The sequence below is a fragment of the Ammospiza nelsoni genome, chromosome 15 (genome assembly GCF_027579445.1).
Source record: "Ammospiza nelsoni isolate bAmmNel1 chromosome 15, bAmmNel1.pri, whole genome shotgun sequence".
Classification (NCBI taxonomy): domain Eukaryota; kingdom Metazoa; phylum Chordata; class Aves; order Passeriformes; family Passerellidae; genus Ammospiza; species Ammospiza nelsoni.
In genome coordinates this window covers 18,037,836-18,054,193 of record NC_080647.1, presented here as the reverse complement: position 1 = coordinate 18,054,193, position 16,358 = coordinate 18,037,836, and the positions used below count along the sequence as shown (strand labels likewise).

Here is a 16,358-nt window from a genome sequence, read left to right as displayed (position 1 = left end):
CCACATTTCCATGACTGAGGGAGCTGGGGTTTTTTATCCTGGAGAAAAGGAGACTCAGGGATGACCTTATCACTCTCTGCAGCTTCCTGAAAGGTGGCTGTGGCCAGGTGGGGTTGGGCTCTTTCTCCAGGAACTGACAGTTTCAAGGACTGCACCAAGGAAATACAGGGTGGGTATCCGGAAAAGGTTTTTTAGAGAAAGGTGATAAAGTTCTGGAATGGCTGCCCAGGGAGGTGGTGGAGTCCCCATCCCTGGGTGTGTTTAACAAGGTCTGGATGTGGCACTGGGTGCCAGGGTTTGGGTGAGGTGTCGGGGCTGGGATGGACTCGATGATCTTGAAGGTCTCTCCCAACCTGGTGGTTCTGTGGTTCTGTGATTCTGTGAATTCTGTCCTCATTAAACCTTGCTTCTTCCATTGCTGCTAAGAATTTGACCCCCAAGTAACAGCCAGGCAGCCAAAGATCATCTCAGCTGGGATTTCATTCCAAACATGTTTTCCCTTCCTCCTAGATGTGCCCTCTGGGTTGCAAACACCCTCCCAAGTCACAGCCATCGTGGGCAATGATGTCCAGCTGACCTGCCGGGCCTCCAAGTACATCTACACCCACCTGGCCTGGTACTACCCCTCCTCAGAGGCAGCTCCCAGCCGCTCTGTGGTCAGGAAAATGGACAAATATTCCATCTCCTTGACCCTGCTGATTCCCAATGTCACGAGGGAGCAGAGTGGCCTCTACAAGTGCCGAGCCCAGAACGAGCAGAACAGCACGGACACGCTGGAGCAGCACAGCCAGCTCCTGGTCAGAGGTATGTGCCAGGGCACAGTGACACTGGGATGTGTCCTAACACACACCCTGTGTCCCGCTCTGCTTTGCTTCTGTCATTTACTCTGTGTGGATTGACAGCCTGGCATGGAGAACACTCACCCAGCCACTGCTGGCTTTGGATAAAATATTTGAGATCACATCAAGGTGATTTCAGCAGCATTTCTCTTCCCAGCTCCATGCTGGGTGCAGATTTAGAGCTGGCTGAGGACTAAAAGCATCACCCATCATTTACTGACAGCACAACTGTAAACTGGGATGCTCACCCCAGGTCTGTATGACCTTGGTAGCCACTCTCAGCTGTCAGGATGAGATACCTGAATAGATTTGCGCCCAGCAGATCCCAAATGTCCCTGGGCAAGTGTAAAATCAAGTGACATGTGCCATTTATTCGGGTGAGAGGGATGCACTTTGTTATAACAATTATTTTCTTACTTACACCCAAGCCCCCAGCTCTTTCATTTCACTGAGATCTTGTGGGAATACAAAGGGCAGGACACCTCTGCCCGTAGGAAGTCACTGAAATTAGTGAAGTTTCTTCTGCTTCACAGTGAAGAAGTTGGGTGATCATCTCTAAGCCTCCTCAGAGGACAAAGGGCTGCCGGCATGGGGAATGGATAGATTTATTAACTACCTTCCAATGGTGAAGAAAACAAAAGCACAGGACTGGAGCAGAACTGAGACATGCAGCAGCAATGTCAGGGAGCAGGAGTCAGAGTGCTGAACTGGCCAGGGATTTTCAGACTGGCTCCTCTGGCTCAGGAGGCACTGCAGGGTCCCTCAGCACAGCCCAGTGCTGCCCTCAGCCTTGGAGGGAATGGCACATCCCCTGTGCAGCCTCCCAGCCCCTTCCCTCCACACACAGATGCTCTGGTTCCAGACTGGCAGGTGATTTATTTCACACACAGACATCTCCCTTTTCCTGAGGCAGAGAGGAAGGGAAGGAGTCTCACTCAGGTATTGGGCAGTGACCATGGTCTGGCTGGTCCCCACAGCACCAGGGCCACCTGTGAGCATCACCTGCTCTGAGGCACTGGCCTTGCTCTGCTCTCTGCATTCAGGCACTTCCCTTTCCTCTCCCCTGGCAGATATTTTTATTCAGTCAGTCAGATTTCCACCTACACGCACACCTACACAGCACAGCTATGGGAAAAACACAGCTAGACTGTGAATACATCCATGCAGAGCTGGAATGAGGATCACATTCCTGTGAGGATGACTGAGGTCTGTCATCTGTCTGGCACGTGTCAGACAACTCTTGTGGAGAGCACACATGGAAATGTCCCTCCAAACAGCTTTCCTTCTCTTATTCAAACATTTCATATGTTCTAATGCCCCTCATCTTCTGTCCTCACTGCAGGTTTGGGGTATATTTTATGCTGTGTTTGTGATTTTATTCATTGCTGTCCTGCACCTTTTATAAATGAACATAAAGTGGGTGTTACCGTGGTTTGTAGTAAGAAGAAAACTGCACTCCTGACGGAGGATAAAAAACCTTTAGAAATGTTTCCTCTTTTCCCCTTTTTCTCCTTTTTGCCTTCACTCTGCATGTGCACCACCCACTCCCTGTCCTTTGTTTTCTTCAGAGGATGAGGAGTTGGAGCTGCAGCCAAACCTAAGTGTAGGCAGTGTGAAAATAAACCAAATAAAGTCACCCACTCCTCCCAGACCCTTTGGGGGGATTTTTGATTAATTGATCAATCAAACCTTCCAGCCCAGAGAGGCTGTGCAAGGAGGGAGGTGAGGGAAGGGCCCCCAGACCTGACTGGGGCTCTTTCCCTCTGTGGCTGCAGCGAAGGCGGCGCCGGTCGTGATCCAGAACCTCACGGACCTGGAGGTCAACATCAGCGGCAAGATCCTGCTGGAGTGCAAGGTCAGTGGGACCCCAGAGCCTCAGGTCACCTGGAGGAAGAATGGCTACCCCATCTCAGCAGCATCAGGTGAGGTCCTGCTGCCCAGAGCTGTTTGGGCTGCAAGATAATGGGCTGGCAGGGTCACCACGACACAGCACCTATGACTGAGCCCATGACTCAGGGACACTCACACAGATCCAAGGGTGCCAGGGCACTGCAGGGCTCTCCAGCTTGGACTCTGAGCTGGGGGGAAGCTCCAGCCCAGCACACATTGGGATAGCACTGGGAAATCAGGAGTGCTGCTCAGGCTGCTTGTGTGGGACCAGAGTTTGGGCACAAAACTGAGCCCCAGGTGCACCTGGGTCTGGCAACACAGGCTGAGCTCTCAGCTGTCCTGGCCATGACAAACTGCAGCAAAGTCACCTGGCAGAGGGGTTCAGGGCATCCCATGGCGTATGAAATGTCCTTTATGTCCCTCAGCACAGTGATGGGAATGTGCTCCCAGCTCTGTGGGACAGAGCCACCATGGGCAGGGAGTCTCACCTGAGCCTGCAGCCCCTCCCCTGAGCCCAGGTGCCTTCCCAGCTCTGTGCCATAGAGTCATGGGGTGTGCTGAGCTGGAAGGGACCCACAGGATCATCCAGTCCAATCCTGGCCCTGCCCAGACCCCCAACAACCCCACCCTGGGCATCCCTGGCAGTGCTGTCCAAACCCTCCTGTAGCTCTGGCAGCCTTGGGGCTGTGCCCATTCCCTGGGCAGTGCCAGCACCCTCTGGGGACAGAACCTTTCCTGACCTCCAGCCTAACCCTGCCCTGGCCCAGCTCTGGCCATGCCCTGGGTGCTGTCCCTGTCACAGGGAGCAGAGATTGGAGCTGTCCCTCAGGAGGGTTGAAGAGTGCACTGAGGTCTCCCCTCAGCCTCCTCCAGCTGAACAAACCAAGGGCCCTCAGCCCCTCCTCATGAGACCCCTCCAGAGCCTTCCCCATCCTCATGGCCTCCTGTGGATGCTCTCCAATTCTTCAAGGCTGTTTTATATTCTGGTGCTCAAAGCTGCACTGGAGATGAGGCTGCCCCAGTGCAGAGCTGAGTATGGCCTGAGCCCTCCCATAAATCATGGAGAATCCCATGTCAGCAGCTGGTCCTGTGACTTTAATTTTGCAACTTGGACTAGGTAGGAAATCTAGGATCATCCATAATTCAGATCAGAATGTTCTGAGAGAAACTCTTTATAGCTACTGAAATTTTATAAATAATTCTAGAGGGACAAGCATGTAACTCATCCAACCAATGGAAACATAAATAAAATATTTGGAAAAAAACACCTCAGGGTAAATATTTCAGCACAGTGCATGGCAAGTTGTGTGCAGCACTCTTGTTAACAACAACGGGATGCACAGGCAGAACACCCAGAAATTCAAAATGTCCTTCCCTTTTGGATTGCAAGCATGACTTGTTTCCCTATTTCTCCCCCAGTCATCCCTCAGTGAAACAGGAGAACTCTCAGTGCAGTACCACCAACCAGGAAAAATGAAATTGGGAAAATTAAACATAGAGAAGTCTCTCATAGGTCATATCTAGGCAACCTTTCTATTCCCACTGCACCTGGCTGCCTGTGAATCCAGAATTGCTTCACACCATTATTTTTCCAAGAAGTCCTAACTTGAGTTCCATCCTCCCCATGTTAGAAGTCCCATCCCTTCCCACAGCCTTCAGGAATTCCACTGAGTTCCCATTTTTCCAAGTGTATCTTCCTGCTATCAGCCACCAATCCTGCATCCCTCTGCTAACTTCTGGATTAGTTTCCAGGCTCTACCCACTCTAAATCAACAGCCACATTTGCTGTTGTTTAAATGATGCCAAATAATTTATCCAAGTGTTGAAAAGGAAAAAAAATCAGAGAAGGGTTGCCAGGATTAAAATGTGTCCTCACACCAGAGCCTGCATGGATGGGAGCTCACCTTCAGCTCTGTCCCCTAAAAGCATTTTTGGCAGGCAGGTTATTGTGCCAGCACTAACCAGAATGCCTTGAAACAGGAATTTCCATGGAAAACAACACGCTGGTGATTGAGAGAGTGAAGAAGGACGACGAGGGGCTCTACGAGTGCCGGGCCTCCAACGAGCTGGGCCAGGACAGCACATCAGCCTTCATCAAAATCCAGGGTGAGCCTGGCCTGGGGCATGCAGAGTCCCACAGGGCTCCCTCAGGGAATCTGGACACTTTTCTGAGCTGGCTGTGCATTCACCTGCAGGTTCTGAGGAGAAATCCAACATTGAGGTGATCATCCTGGTGTGCACAGGGCTGGCTGCCACGCTCTTCTGGCTGCTGCTGACCCTCTTCATCCGCAAACTGAGAAAGGTGAGAGAGCTCCCACCCTGCACAAAGGCTGGCACCTGTCCTAGCTCATGGGAACTGCAGAGTTAGGGACAAACCTTTGGGGCAGATGGTGGAAACAGCAGGTAAAATGTCCCTGTAAAATTCATTCCATGGTTTGTGTTGACTTCTCCAGAGAGCCCTTGCACTTGTGAGGTTTCCAGCCACTTCTGTGGAATCATAAATTCAGGCTCCTCCCTCTTTATGAGTCAAACTGGCTTGTGAGAATAACAAAAAAATACCCTAAATCCTCTAAAATGAGGGCTTTATTTCAGCACTTGACTCTAATAAAAGATATTAAAGAAAGATCCCAGGCTGTCTGCTCTAGAAATGAGCTCAAACCACACAGCTGATTTGATCTCCTTGCTTTTTTTTCACCTTCCTTTTGTGACTCAAAAAGTAAACTTTCAGTAAAGTGTCAAGGAATTGAGTTCTGCTTTCCTGAAACAAACAGGAAAAAGAAAGGCAAGCACAGCTCCCTGCTCTGCTCTCACCAAATTGCAGTCCCAGTGCTGATCTCCAATATTTGAGTAAAATTTCCCCTCTTCTTGGAAACACAGGGATTAAATTTACGTTTTCATCCTTGACCTCAGCTTAGCAGAGCAGTGGATAACAGTGAATTTCCTTTTACATTTCACTCCTGTGCAAGTCTGCGCACAGAACCCACCCAACCACAATTTCTCACTTTAGCAGCATCAGAAATAGCAATTTCCAGCAATTTTAAATTGCAATAAATTGCGGCCATGAAGTGGACAACTGTGGAGAATCAGCACTGCAGAACAAACAGTGACAATGCCAAAATATGCAGGAGGAAGTGCAGCTCCTGCAGTTCCCATGGAAAATCAGTGATTTCCTTTGGCTGATCCAGGTAGATTTTGTGTTTCCCAGCCATCAATCAGTGCCTCCTCCCAAGAGCCACAGTGGCAGCCCCACACAAACATTTGTGTCTCAGCTGTGGAACAGAAGCAGGAAGCTGCAGTGATGCATTCCTGGCTCAGAATTAAAGTGCCTGCAAGGCAGGGAAGTCCCCGGGCTGCCAGACAGCTCCCTCCCTTCGGAACTGCAGTTAATCCCCTGAATGATCTCTCCCCGCCCTGTTTTTAGCCCGATGCCACAGACATTAAAACAGGATACCTGTCAATTATCATGGACCCCGAGGAGATGCCCCTGGACGAGCAGTGTGAGCGCCTGCCCTACGACAGCAGCAAATGGGAGTTCCCCAGGGACAGGCTGCGCCTGGGTGAGTGCTGGGGGCACACAGGGGGAAGGATGGTCCCAAATGATCCCAGATCCTTCCCAGGGACACTGGAGCTGTGGAAGGATGATCCCAGATCCTTCCCAAGGCACTGGAGCTGTTAAGGATGATCCCAGATCCTTCCCAAGGCACTGGAGCTGTTAAGGATGATCCCAAATGATTCTCAGGGACACTGGAGCTGTTAAGGATGATCCCAGATCCTTCCCAGGGACACTGGAGCTGTTAAAGGATGATCCCAAATGATTCTCAGGGACACTGGAGCTGTTAAGGATGATCCCAGATCCATCCCAGGGGCACTGGAACCGTTAAGGATGATCTCAAACACTTCCCAGGGCACTGGAGCTGTTAAAGGATGATCCCAGATCCTTCCCAGGGGCACTGGAGCTGTTGGATAACCCAGCAGGAACCTGTCACAGTGCCACCCTTGGATCTGGGATCACAGAGTGCAGGGTCAGCCTGATGGAGGGTGAAATGAGGGATTTGGAGCCTCTGTCCAAATAGCTGCCACTTCTTTTCCTTGGAAAAGGGAAGCCAAACTCTTGACAGTACCTCCAGGTACTGTCCCTGCCAAAAGTGTGATTTCATTCCCATAGAGGAGAAAGGAAAGTGAGTTTTCCTTAGAAGAAAGCTATCAATTCATCAAATAATCACTTCCTTATCAACCATCAGAGCTCAGCTTTGAGCTGTAAAAAGCTCTCATAGAAAAATGAGCCACATTTCACTGAACAGCTCAGTTCACTGGCTGATGGAGTGAGAAATGCAAAAAGCTGGCTGTGTTTGTGCAGTGAAACTGTAACATCTGTGTGCACTGAGGAGAGCAGGGAAAATATCTGTATTTGTGTGCTCCTGGTGCTGCAGCTGGAAAACATGGAAGGAAGAGAGGACAGAAAAAAATCCCAAAATCTGAGATGATGGTGGGACACAGAAAGTGGCAGAACCAAACAGCCAGACCCTGGGTCAGAGCCCTCAGAGCACACCAGGTAACACAGGCAGGAAGATCCAAATGAAAGGGAAAATAAACAAAAAGAAGAAAGAAAATAATCCTAAATCCCATTTTGTGCAGCTTTTCCCTCAAATCAATGTCAATAACTGATGGGTTCAGGGGCTGTGGCTCCCTGAGTGCCTTGCTGGCTCTCTCCATGATAGATCAGGGTGCCACATTAACCCAAACTCTGCCTTCCCTGGACTCCAGGCCATCCCCAGGTGATGTTTGTCCCCTCAATCCGTGCAGGCGTCAGCCCTGCCCTCAGTGAGTGCAGTGATTCCCTCCTCTGCTGTCTCCCGTGCTGGATTGCATCCAGGCCATATGGATAACCCCCTTGTGTATCCATATGCTGCAGGATGTGATGGAGGCTGCTGTGCCTGTGTCTGTGCCCTGTGCCTGGTTCTCTGCACAGCTGAGGTTGCATGTCCCCTCCTGCCTGGTGCAGCTGGGCTCACTCTCAACTCTTGCTTCTCTAGGTAAAACTCTGGGTCATGGTGCTTTTGGGAAGGTGGTGGAGGCGTCTGCTTTTGGCATTGATAAATCTTCAACCTGCAAAACAGTTGCCGTAAAAATGCTGAAAGGTACAAAAATCCCTCTGAGATCGTCCTCAGGGAGCTGGGGGCAGCCAGGGGCACAGTGCCCAGCTGGCTGTGCCCTGCAGGGATGGGTTTCCATGTGGGACCAGCCGTCCTGGGGGGATGGATGAACGGGAGGATGACAGCAGCTCCGTGCTGACTGAGGCTTGCATTCCTCAAGGGAGAAGAGAGCAGCTTCCAGCTCTGTGGGGTGAGGAGGGAAACAGATTACAGAGTGTAATTACACCAGATAGCCCGAAGTTGGAGCTGAGCCTTCCATCCCAGCCCAGCCAGATGTACAACAGTTCAAGGGGCTGGGAAAAAAAACCAGTGCCAGGGGAGTGAATTAGAGACATCTTGCTTGCAATTACTGAAATGAAGGGCAGCTTTGCTGTTGGGTGAGGGGAAGGAGGGAACCTGGAGCCTGTTCTTGCACCCAGGGAGGATCAGCCATAGGGCTTGGGGCTGCTCCTCAGGGTGATCCCAAAGGCTCAGCCCATGCTGCCATGGCCCTCAGGCTCTGCATGCCACCATTAACCCCTGCCATGCCACCAGCCAGTCACTGCTGCCACGGGACTTGGCTTCTGCTGCCAGCTGCCTCACCTGGTGCTCTGCTACTCCCATCTCTCTGAAATCACAAAAACACCCATTTGTCACCTCTCTGGACCTCCTTCAGGTCTGGTCTCCCCTCTCTATTTTCCTCCTTCCAATCATCTTCTCTCCTGCTGTTTTATCTTCTGTTCCATGCCCATTTCCAGATCCCTGACATCCCTTAGAAGTCCCTGATCCAGACATTTTCCCATCTCCATCAAAACATACTGCCCTGGACAGCTCTGGGGTTTCATTGCCTTCCATGCTGTGCTTCCCAGCTGATCCTCATGTCAGCTCTGCCCTGCCAGCACATATTCAGCAATATTTGGCAGATTCTCCATCGTTTTACACCTCCCTCCCGTGTGGAGGCAGCTCCCTCCTGCTCTGGTGTGCCCCTCCCCAGCTAACATGCCCATAATTCATCACTTTCATGAATAAAGCAGATTCTCTAGTGTCAGTTCATCCCTCCAGGGAATTTAAAAGGCTCTGGGGATGCCTGCATTTCTGCCATCTCCATGGAGGATGCTCAGCTCTCTTCTGGATTGAAGCTAAAATTCAATGTGCAGAATTATCTGAAACACTTCTGGGCTGGCTGTGAGTTCCAGCACATGCCAGGGGAAATCAGAAGTGATACCACCCATGGACCCAGCAAACACTGCTGGCTGAAGGAATCTTGGAATAGCTCCATTTTTATGGCACAGTTTGGAGGAAGATTCTGGGGAATTCTACAAACAGATAAAGAGGTTAACCTGTCACACCAAATGATTTGTTATGTAACTGCTTCTTCATATTTAAATCTTACATGATGCAAAGGCAAAGAAAACAGGCCAAAGCCTCTCCTGTTAAAATACATCATGGAGGTTTTAGAGACAAGGCTGGGAAGATAAAGCAGCACCTGAACAAACTTCTGGTCTGAGGGTGCCTGCTTTAAAACAATGTCAGTGGCCAGCCAGGGCCCTGTCAGGTTCATGGCTCACACACAGATCTTACAAAATTAATTTCTTTGGTCAATAAGATCTTACAGGCCTGAGCTTCAGTCATGCTGTGTGTCCCCTGGACATTCTGGGACACAGCTCCCAGATCTGTGGATTCCTCCTGCCCTGCAGTGGAGCATTCTGAGGTGTTGTAGCTGAGTCCTGCTGAAGTGCACAGCCCAGCAGAGAGGAAGGGACACCCTCTGTGTGCTGGGGGGGCTTGCAGGGCTGGCTTTGCTAAGCTTGCAGATCTGAGCCTGGCAAAGGCTCTGTGGGATCAGCTTTGGGGGAAGGGACCATAACCCTCCATAACCCACAGTGAAGAAAGGAAGTCACCAAAAGATAAAGTGTTATCCCACTTCATAAAGGTCAGCAGACAATGAAACGGATGAATTATTATCTCTGTGAGTCTGAAAGGCCAAGATACTGCAAGGAACCTGGGTGGGTTTTGTTTCAAAGGATAAACAGGATCTTGCTGTGTCCTGTTGAAAATATCCTGTTGTGTAAAGATGATTTTTTTTCCTGTTTATCTTAAGCAGAATGTGCAACTACTAATGAATGCAAGGCTCTAATGTCTGAGCTGAAGATCCTCATCCATATAGGACATCACCTGAATGTGGTCAACCTGCTGGGAGCCTGCACCAAAGCTGGAGGTGAGGAGTCCTCAGGAAATCAGGAGCAAAAAAGAAAACATTTTCAGACACTTTGGGGTGTTTGAAATGCCTGTGGTGCAGTCAGTGCCAGTACAGCCATTCCCAGCTCTCTGCTCCTGCAGGATGGGGCCTCATCCCCCCAGGGCTCCTGAGCCTCTCCCACTGTGGTGTCACCTCTGTTCTCTCTGGAGGCACTGAGGGGAGAACACTGGATTGCAATGAGGTGCCCAAGTCCTCCCTGTGGGCATTTCCAGGCTGCTTCTCCCTCTCCTTCCCTGCCTTGTCAGGAGGATGCACCAGGCTGAGCCCTTGGCTCCCTGAGCCTCCTCTCCAGGCAAACACAGCCAAAGCCTGGGACAGCCCTGGGTGCTCTCTTTCCCAGCATTTCACCCTCTCCAGGCAAACACAGCAGTTTCTGCTGTGTACAAAGCCTGGGACAGCCCTGGGTGCAGCAGGAGCAGGGACTTGCGTGGGGCTGAGAGGGGCTGAGCTACATCATAAAGTCCCATAAATGTCAGACCTTTGTCACTAAAACTTCCCTTCCCACAGTGCCACACAAAGCAGCCCTGCCTCTTCCTGGACTTCAGCTTCAGGGGAGCAGCTCCTGAGGATGGCTCCTGACTGCTGACCCCCAAAATCTGTAAAACCTCCCCCAAACAAACAGGTTTAAGAGACCCGAGGGCAAGGGAAACCCCAGAGTGAAAGAAATGAAGAGGGAAATCAGGAGAGATGGTGCACAGATCTCTCATCATCTGAGACCCCAAATTCACCAGTTTCCAACAGCTGTTGTCCAGTCACCAGGGAAAAGGAAAATTTCAGTGAGGGAGATTTGGGAGGGTGCCAGGGAAGAAATCTTTCCTCCAGCAAGGTGGTTCCAGTTCCTCAGGAAAGAGCAGCCAGCAGCCATGGACAGTGCTGGGGTCTGCTGCTCCCAGGAATTCACTGCAGAGCCCCAAAGCTTGTGTGGGACCAAGGGGCTCCAGCTGAGGGATTTAGGGTCAGAGGCAGCAGCCAGGAGCCTTTGCTGGGGCCTGAGAGCAGAGGGGCTGGGACATGGCAATGCTGGGGACCCTCCTGGGCTCACAACTCCCTGAGGGGGCTCAGGACCCCCAGGAGGACCCCAAGCAGAGCCTCAAACCAGCAGCAGGACCAGGGCTCAGTTGTTCTTACCCAAAGCATCCCCAGAGTTCTGCTTGTTCAAGACACAGCTCAGGACTGATCAGAGGCTCTGCCTGTCCCATTTCAGAGAAACTTTTTCTCCCAGGAGTTCCTCCATTTCCTATTCTCCATCCTGCCCCATCCTGGGTGGGAGGTGACCCTCCCTCCTCCCTGCCAGGTGCCTGGGCAAACCTTTGTGGGGCAGAGTGTGGGGCAGAGGGTGCAGCAGGACCCACAGGGCACGGAGCAGCCTCAGGTAGGCTCTGCTTTGTTCTCCTCTGAGCACTGCAAGTGCAGACTGAAGAAAAACAGCCTGCAGCTCCAGAGGCAGACACAGATCCCAGCTCCTGTGAAATTCCAGTGCTCTCCCTCCCCTGTTAGGCTTTATGTAACCCTGTATTCCTGATGGAGGCTGCTATTAAGTATGCACATACATTATTTTAACAAGGTATCAAATAACAGAATTTAACACTTTGCCGGGGTGTCTGATGTTCAGCAGTCAGAACTAATGCAGTGTGTGCTTTACAATGAGGGAACAAAATATGGGGAGGCCATGTCTAGGAAGCATTTCAAAGCCATGAATAAATCACTAAGCAGAGCTTTAAAGCTGTTCTGGAATCTGCATTTCCTCAGGGCATCCATGAGGGACATTGGATTTTGGGTTCTTCAGAGCCAAATCTCTTGAGCACGGCCAGATGCCAGCACTGAGCAGAGCTCTGGGGTCAGCACTGCAACCACTGGGATTTGGATTTGGTGTTTTTGCAGCCAGTGAAGGTTTTCAGGCTTGTTTCAGCTGCAGCAGAGGGACTGGGGGGGCTGGAGAGCCCCAAGGTGTGCACTCAAGGTGCCCCAGGGCTGGGTGAGTGCAGAACCTGCAGGAATCCACAGGGAACACCAGAGGCTTGGTTCTGCCTGCAGTGATACCTCAGGGTTTAGCTTTTCTATTTTTCACATTCTGTGCTGCTTTGGTGTGAGGGTCTGGGCTTCATGTTAGGGGATGGTGAGCTCTGTGCACAGAGCAGGGAGACAAAACAATTCCTGCTCCAGCTGGGACCAAGGACAAATGATCCAAATCTCAGCCCAAGAGCACAAACACCCTGGGCTGAGAGAGAAAAACAAGGATGGGACTTCATGGGCTAAAGCTGGAATGGGACAGTGAACTGCAAGGTGCAAATGGAGCAGAACTGATCAAAGGGAGAGACCCCATGAGCAGTCAAGGATTTTGGGACCATTTTGGTTCATCTTGGCTGCAGCCCTGGCTGGGCTCTTGTGCTGCCCAAGGTGCATCCATTGAGGAGATCCTTTCAATAAATCCCCACTTTATTCTCTAGCTCTGTCCAGCCTCTGCTCTAGGGCAGCCTTCACAAGGCATCAGAAGGAATTCAGCATCTCCCAAAGGCTCCTCTGCCTGTCCCTCACTGTCCCAGGGTCACTGCTCCCTCCTGGTGCCCTCCCAGGCAATGTTGGACCTGGAGTGACTGCAGCCCTGCCCTGCCCTGCCCCTGCCCCTGTCCTGAGGATGCAGGAATTCCAGCAGGAACCCTGCTGAGCTCCTTCCCCAAGGCCAAGTGCAGCTCTCAGCACTTCCCCTTTGAAGTGCAAACCCCTCAGTCTGAACCAGGGACCTTCTCCAGAGAAAAAGGTTCTGGAGATGAAAGTCTCAGTGTTTGGGGTTGATAATATTCCATGTTTATCCACATCCCAGTCCCATGGATTCACCCTGTCTTACATTTGAGGATATAAAGGTCCAGAATGCAGCTTTTCCCTTCCCTAACATCTCACACTGCAATATAAAAGCATTTCAAGCAGCTCTTTAAAACCTGCATAATTGTGTAAAAGCAGCACTGACTCTACAGTGGTTTGTAGAGGAATAAGAAGAAAGTGAGAGCACTTTCCAGGTTTTCAGAAAAAGGCTTTCAGGCTTTCAGAAACTTCACTTTTCTCAGAAACTTTTTCTGTTTTTCCAGGCTTTGTCTATGGCCCTGCATACTTTGATTTCCTCTGGTGGCATCAGCTCCACCCAAAACAAACAATTGTGAAGCCAGCAGAGAAAATGAAAACTGCTCCATGTGCAGAGCAAACCAACCTTAACAGCCTCTGGGATTGTGTTGATCATCCTGAATCTTCCTTGTTTATAAATTAGGAATAAATACCAACTGTTACCATCCAGTGGGGAAAACTAACAATGCGTTCCCTTCTCTCCACATCCCTACTGGTTGTGTCACTCCTGTGTTTCCTCATTTCCTCATCTGTATAATAGAAATGCCATTTATTTTGAAGAGGATTTGGTAGGATAAATTAGAATTATGTGCTTTGCAGTGCTTCAAAACTAATTTGACTTTCACTGTCTTTTTTAGGTCCTTTAATGGTCATAGTGGAATATTGCAAATATGGAAATCTGTCCAACTATCTCAGAGGGAAAAGAGGAGATTTCATTGCATACAAGGTAAGAAAATGAGACTTTTTCTGTCATGAGGCAGGGAATCAACAACCACCGACAAAGCTGGATTTGCTCTGCACTGGCACAAGGCAATTGGGTATTTCTGTGGGCACTTTATTTCTCTCCACATTTCAATTTGTACAAGCAAGAAGAAGGATGTATTTTCCCTGCAGGATCTCACTGCTGTCCTCTCCTAGCATCTCCTAAAGAATGAGCTGCAAGTACCCAAACACTCCCGAGCACTTGAAAGAGAGAGGATTACTTGGGAGATACTTCCCAGCAAAAGGGGGGCAACAAAATAGCAGAGAAAAACTGGCATTAAGTGAACTAGGATAAAGGGAACCTTCCCAAAACACAAATCTGTTTTGGGGATTTTTGTTTCTAGGCCCCAGGTGAAAGCAGTTCATCCTTCCCCCATCTGCTCATTCCATCCTCTGTCCCTTCCCTGTGCCAGCCCTGAAGTCTGTGCTGTAACACAGCCTGGATCATGGATATTCTACATCAAAACTAGCCAAGGGTTTGGTTCCCAGGCAGCTCTGCATGCACACAACATCTGTGCCAGCACAGACTGGGCTGGGATGGGCACAGGGCAGAAATCAGGGCTGGGAGGGATGGGACTGACTCCTCCTTGTGAATATCCAGTGTGGAACAGGCTCTGTGACCCCAGCCCTGCCAGAACTGCAGCCTCACCAGGACTGCTTTCCCAGATGACTGCAGTACTATTATTATAATTATAATTGTTGTTAAAGCTATTGTGTGCAGGCAGCAAAGTACGTGAGGGACTTTGTGTGAGTGAAGGAGCTTTTCCTGGTGCACTCCCTCAGAATTTCTTTCTCACCATTGTTGCCATGAGTTGAGGGCTGGCTTTGCCTCACTCCCCAGCACAGAGCCCATCATGCACCCACCTTGAGGGGATTTTTAGCATCCTAAGACAGCAAGAGAATTTACAGCCTCTTTCTGCTCACCTCTCAGTCTCACCCAGCCAGCTTTCAGCTAACTCTGATGTGGAAAATACTATCAGTGAAAGGGCAATAATAAATAGTAAACCAGGCTTTATCATTTATAGTTAGAACTAATAAAGCCTGGTTTCCCATTTATTCCCACTTCAGGAAATATAATGTCCAAACATGCTCATCTTCAGAGGACCCTTTCTCCTTAGAACATTGTCACATATTTTGAATGCTCAAGCATTGCATCATACAAAGCTAAAAATTTGGTTTATGCCATTTCTAGTCCCAGGAAAACTCTGATCAAGCAGAGAAGAGTCTGGATGAGTCCAACAGTGACTTGACTGAACTGATCAAGAGGCGCCTCGAGAGTGTGGCCAGCACAGGCAGCTCTGCCAGCTCAGGATTCATTGAAGATAAGAGTTACAGTGACTCAGAAGATGATGAAGAAGGTAAAAGAACCCTATCTCATCCCAAATCTTTTATTGAGAAGACTTCTGTCACTTGGCTAGTGCCACACACACTGTCACACACTTTACAAGCCCTTACATGGCTTGGCTTGTTCCTGAAATCCCAAATTCTCCCTCTTGCCTGTTCCCCACTCCAACTTCCTCACAAATAGAGAGATCTGCATTGTGTACAAAAGCTGCTCCTGTGGTGTGAGAGGAGAAATAGCAATGTTTTACCAGACTTGGGAGGTCACTCTGTCCCAGGGCTCTTGTCTATAAAGCTTCCCTCACTCCAGCCTGAGGTGTTGTTTCCCCATAGCTAAATGAGTGACTAATGGATGAGGGAACTTTGTTAATCTCTGATCTCCTGTCTCTGGCTCAGTGGTTGCTCCCCCAGAGCTGTAACCCTGCAGAGATCTCACACCCAGCACTGTGTGTGGGGCTGGGGCCATCAGCCCTCAAGTGGCAGCAGGGGCACCCAGCTCTGGAGATGTGCCACGTCTCTGCCACATTTGTGCCACGTTTTTGCCACGTTTCTGATCTCTCCTAGATGCTGAGGATCTGTACAAGAGGCCCTTGACTCTGGAGGATCTGATCTGCTACAGCTTCCAGGTGGCAAAAGGCATGGAGTTCCTCGCCTCCCGAAAAGTGAGCTCATTAAAGTCTTCTTGCAGAGTATCTGATGTGAAGGAACCCAAACACACTCTTGACTCTGAGAAATCTGCTTTTTGCTCTTCTGTTAGAGTGCTGGAGATCACGTTAGCTCTGGTGATTAAGCAGTAATTAGCACTGAAGGGGTTGTGGAAGAACATTCATCATGTTCTTGGCTGCAGGGATTGGCATCTGCAGCAGGAGGGTTTAGATAGAAGGAGTGAAGTTCTCAGAAACTGTGAGACAATTTGTGGAACTGCCTCATAAATAAACACAGAAAAGCTTGTAGAGAAAGCTCCTTTTAGTGTGGTGAACAACACCACTACTGAAAAATGAGGAGGGAGTATCCAGTTATTCCTTTGGCCTGTCAGAGGTGTTGGGGACTGTCAGCAAAGTCAGCACTGCTTGGATAAACAGGAAACAGTTTGTCCCTGTGGAAAAGCTTTTCAGGTAAATTCAGTGTAATCCACAGGCCAAAGTGTGCACACAAGTGAGCCTCACTCACACACAGCCACCAGGGTGTTGGTTTTCCCAGCTTTTACAGAGATGGGACAACTGAGAGGCACTTTAAAAGGTTTTATTCCATTATCAGTCTCAATGAATAGTGAGACACAAGAGATGTAAAACTCAATGC

General features: G+C 49.9%; 1 protein-coding gene across 1 annotated transcript in view; it reads left to right on the top strand.

Moving 5' to 3' along the window:
* LOC132079830 (vascular endothelial growth factor receptor kdr-like) overlaps nucleotides 1-16,358 on the top strand; it is a 130,288-nt gene that overhangs the window by 88,836 nt on the left and 25,094 nt on the right. The window contains exons 13-22 of the mRNA XM_059482649.1: nucleotides 511-804; nucleotides 2,615-2,761; nucleotides 4,710-4,835; nucleotides 4,925-5,031; nucleotides 6,151-6,286; nucleotides 7,763-7,867; nucleotides 9,966-10,079; nucleotides 13,595-13,683; nucleotides 14,911-15,076; nucleotides 15,624-15,721. Of these exons, the coding sequence (XP_059338632.1) occupies nucleotides 511-804; nucleotides 2,615-2,761; nucleotides 4,710-4,835; nucleotides 4,925-5,031; nucleotides 6,151-6,286; nucleotides 7,763-7,867; nucleotides 9,966-10,079; nucleotides 13,595-13,683; nucleotides 14,911-15,076; nucleotides 15,624-15,721 (1,382 nt within the window). The remainder of the gene's footprint in view (nucleotides 1-510; nucleotides 805-2,614; nucleotides 2,762-4,709; nucleotides 4,836-4,924; nucleotides 5,032-6,150; nucleotides 6,287-7,762; nucleotides 7,868-9,965; nucleotides 10,080-13,594; nucleotides 13,684-14,910; nucleotides 15,077-15,623; nucleotides 15,722-16,358) is intronic.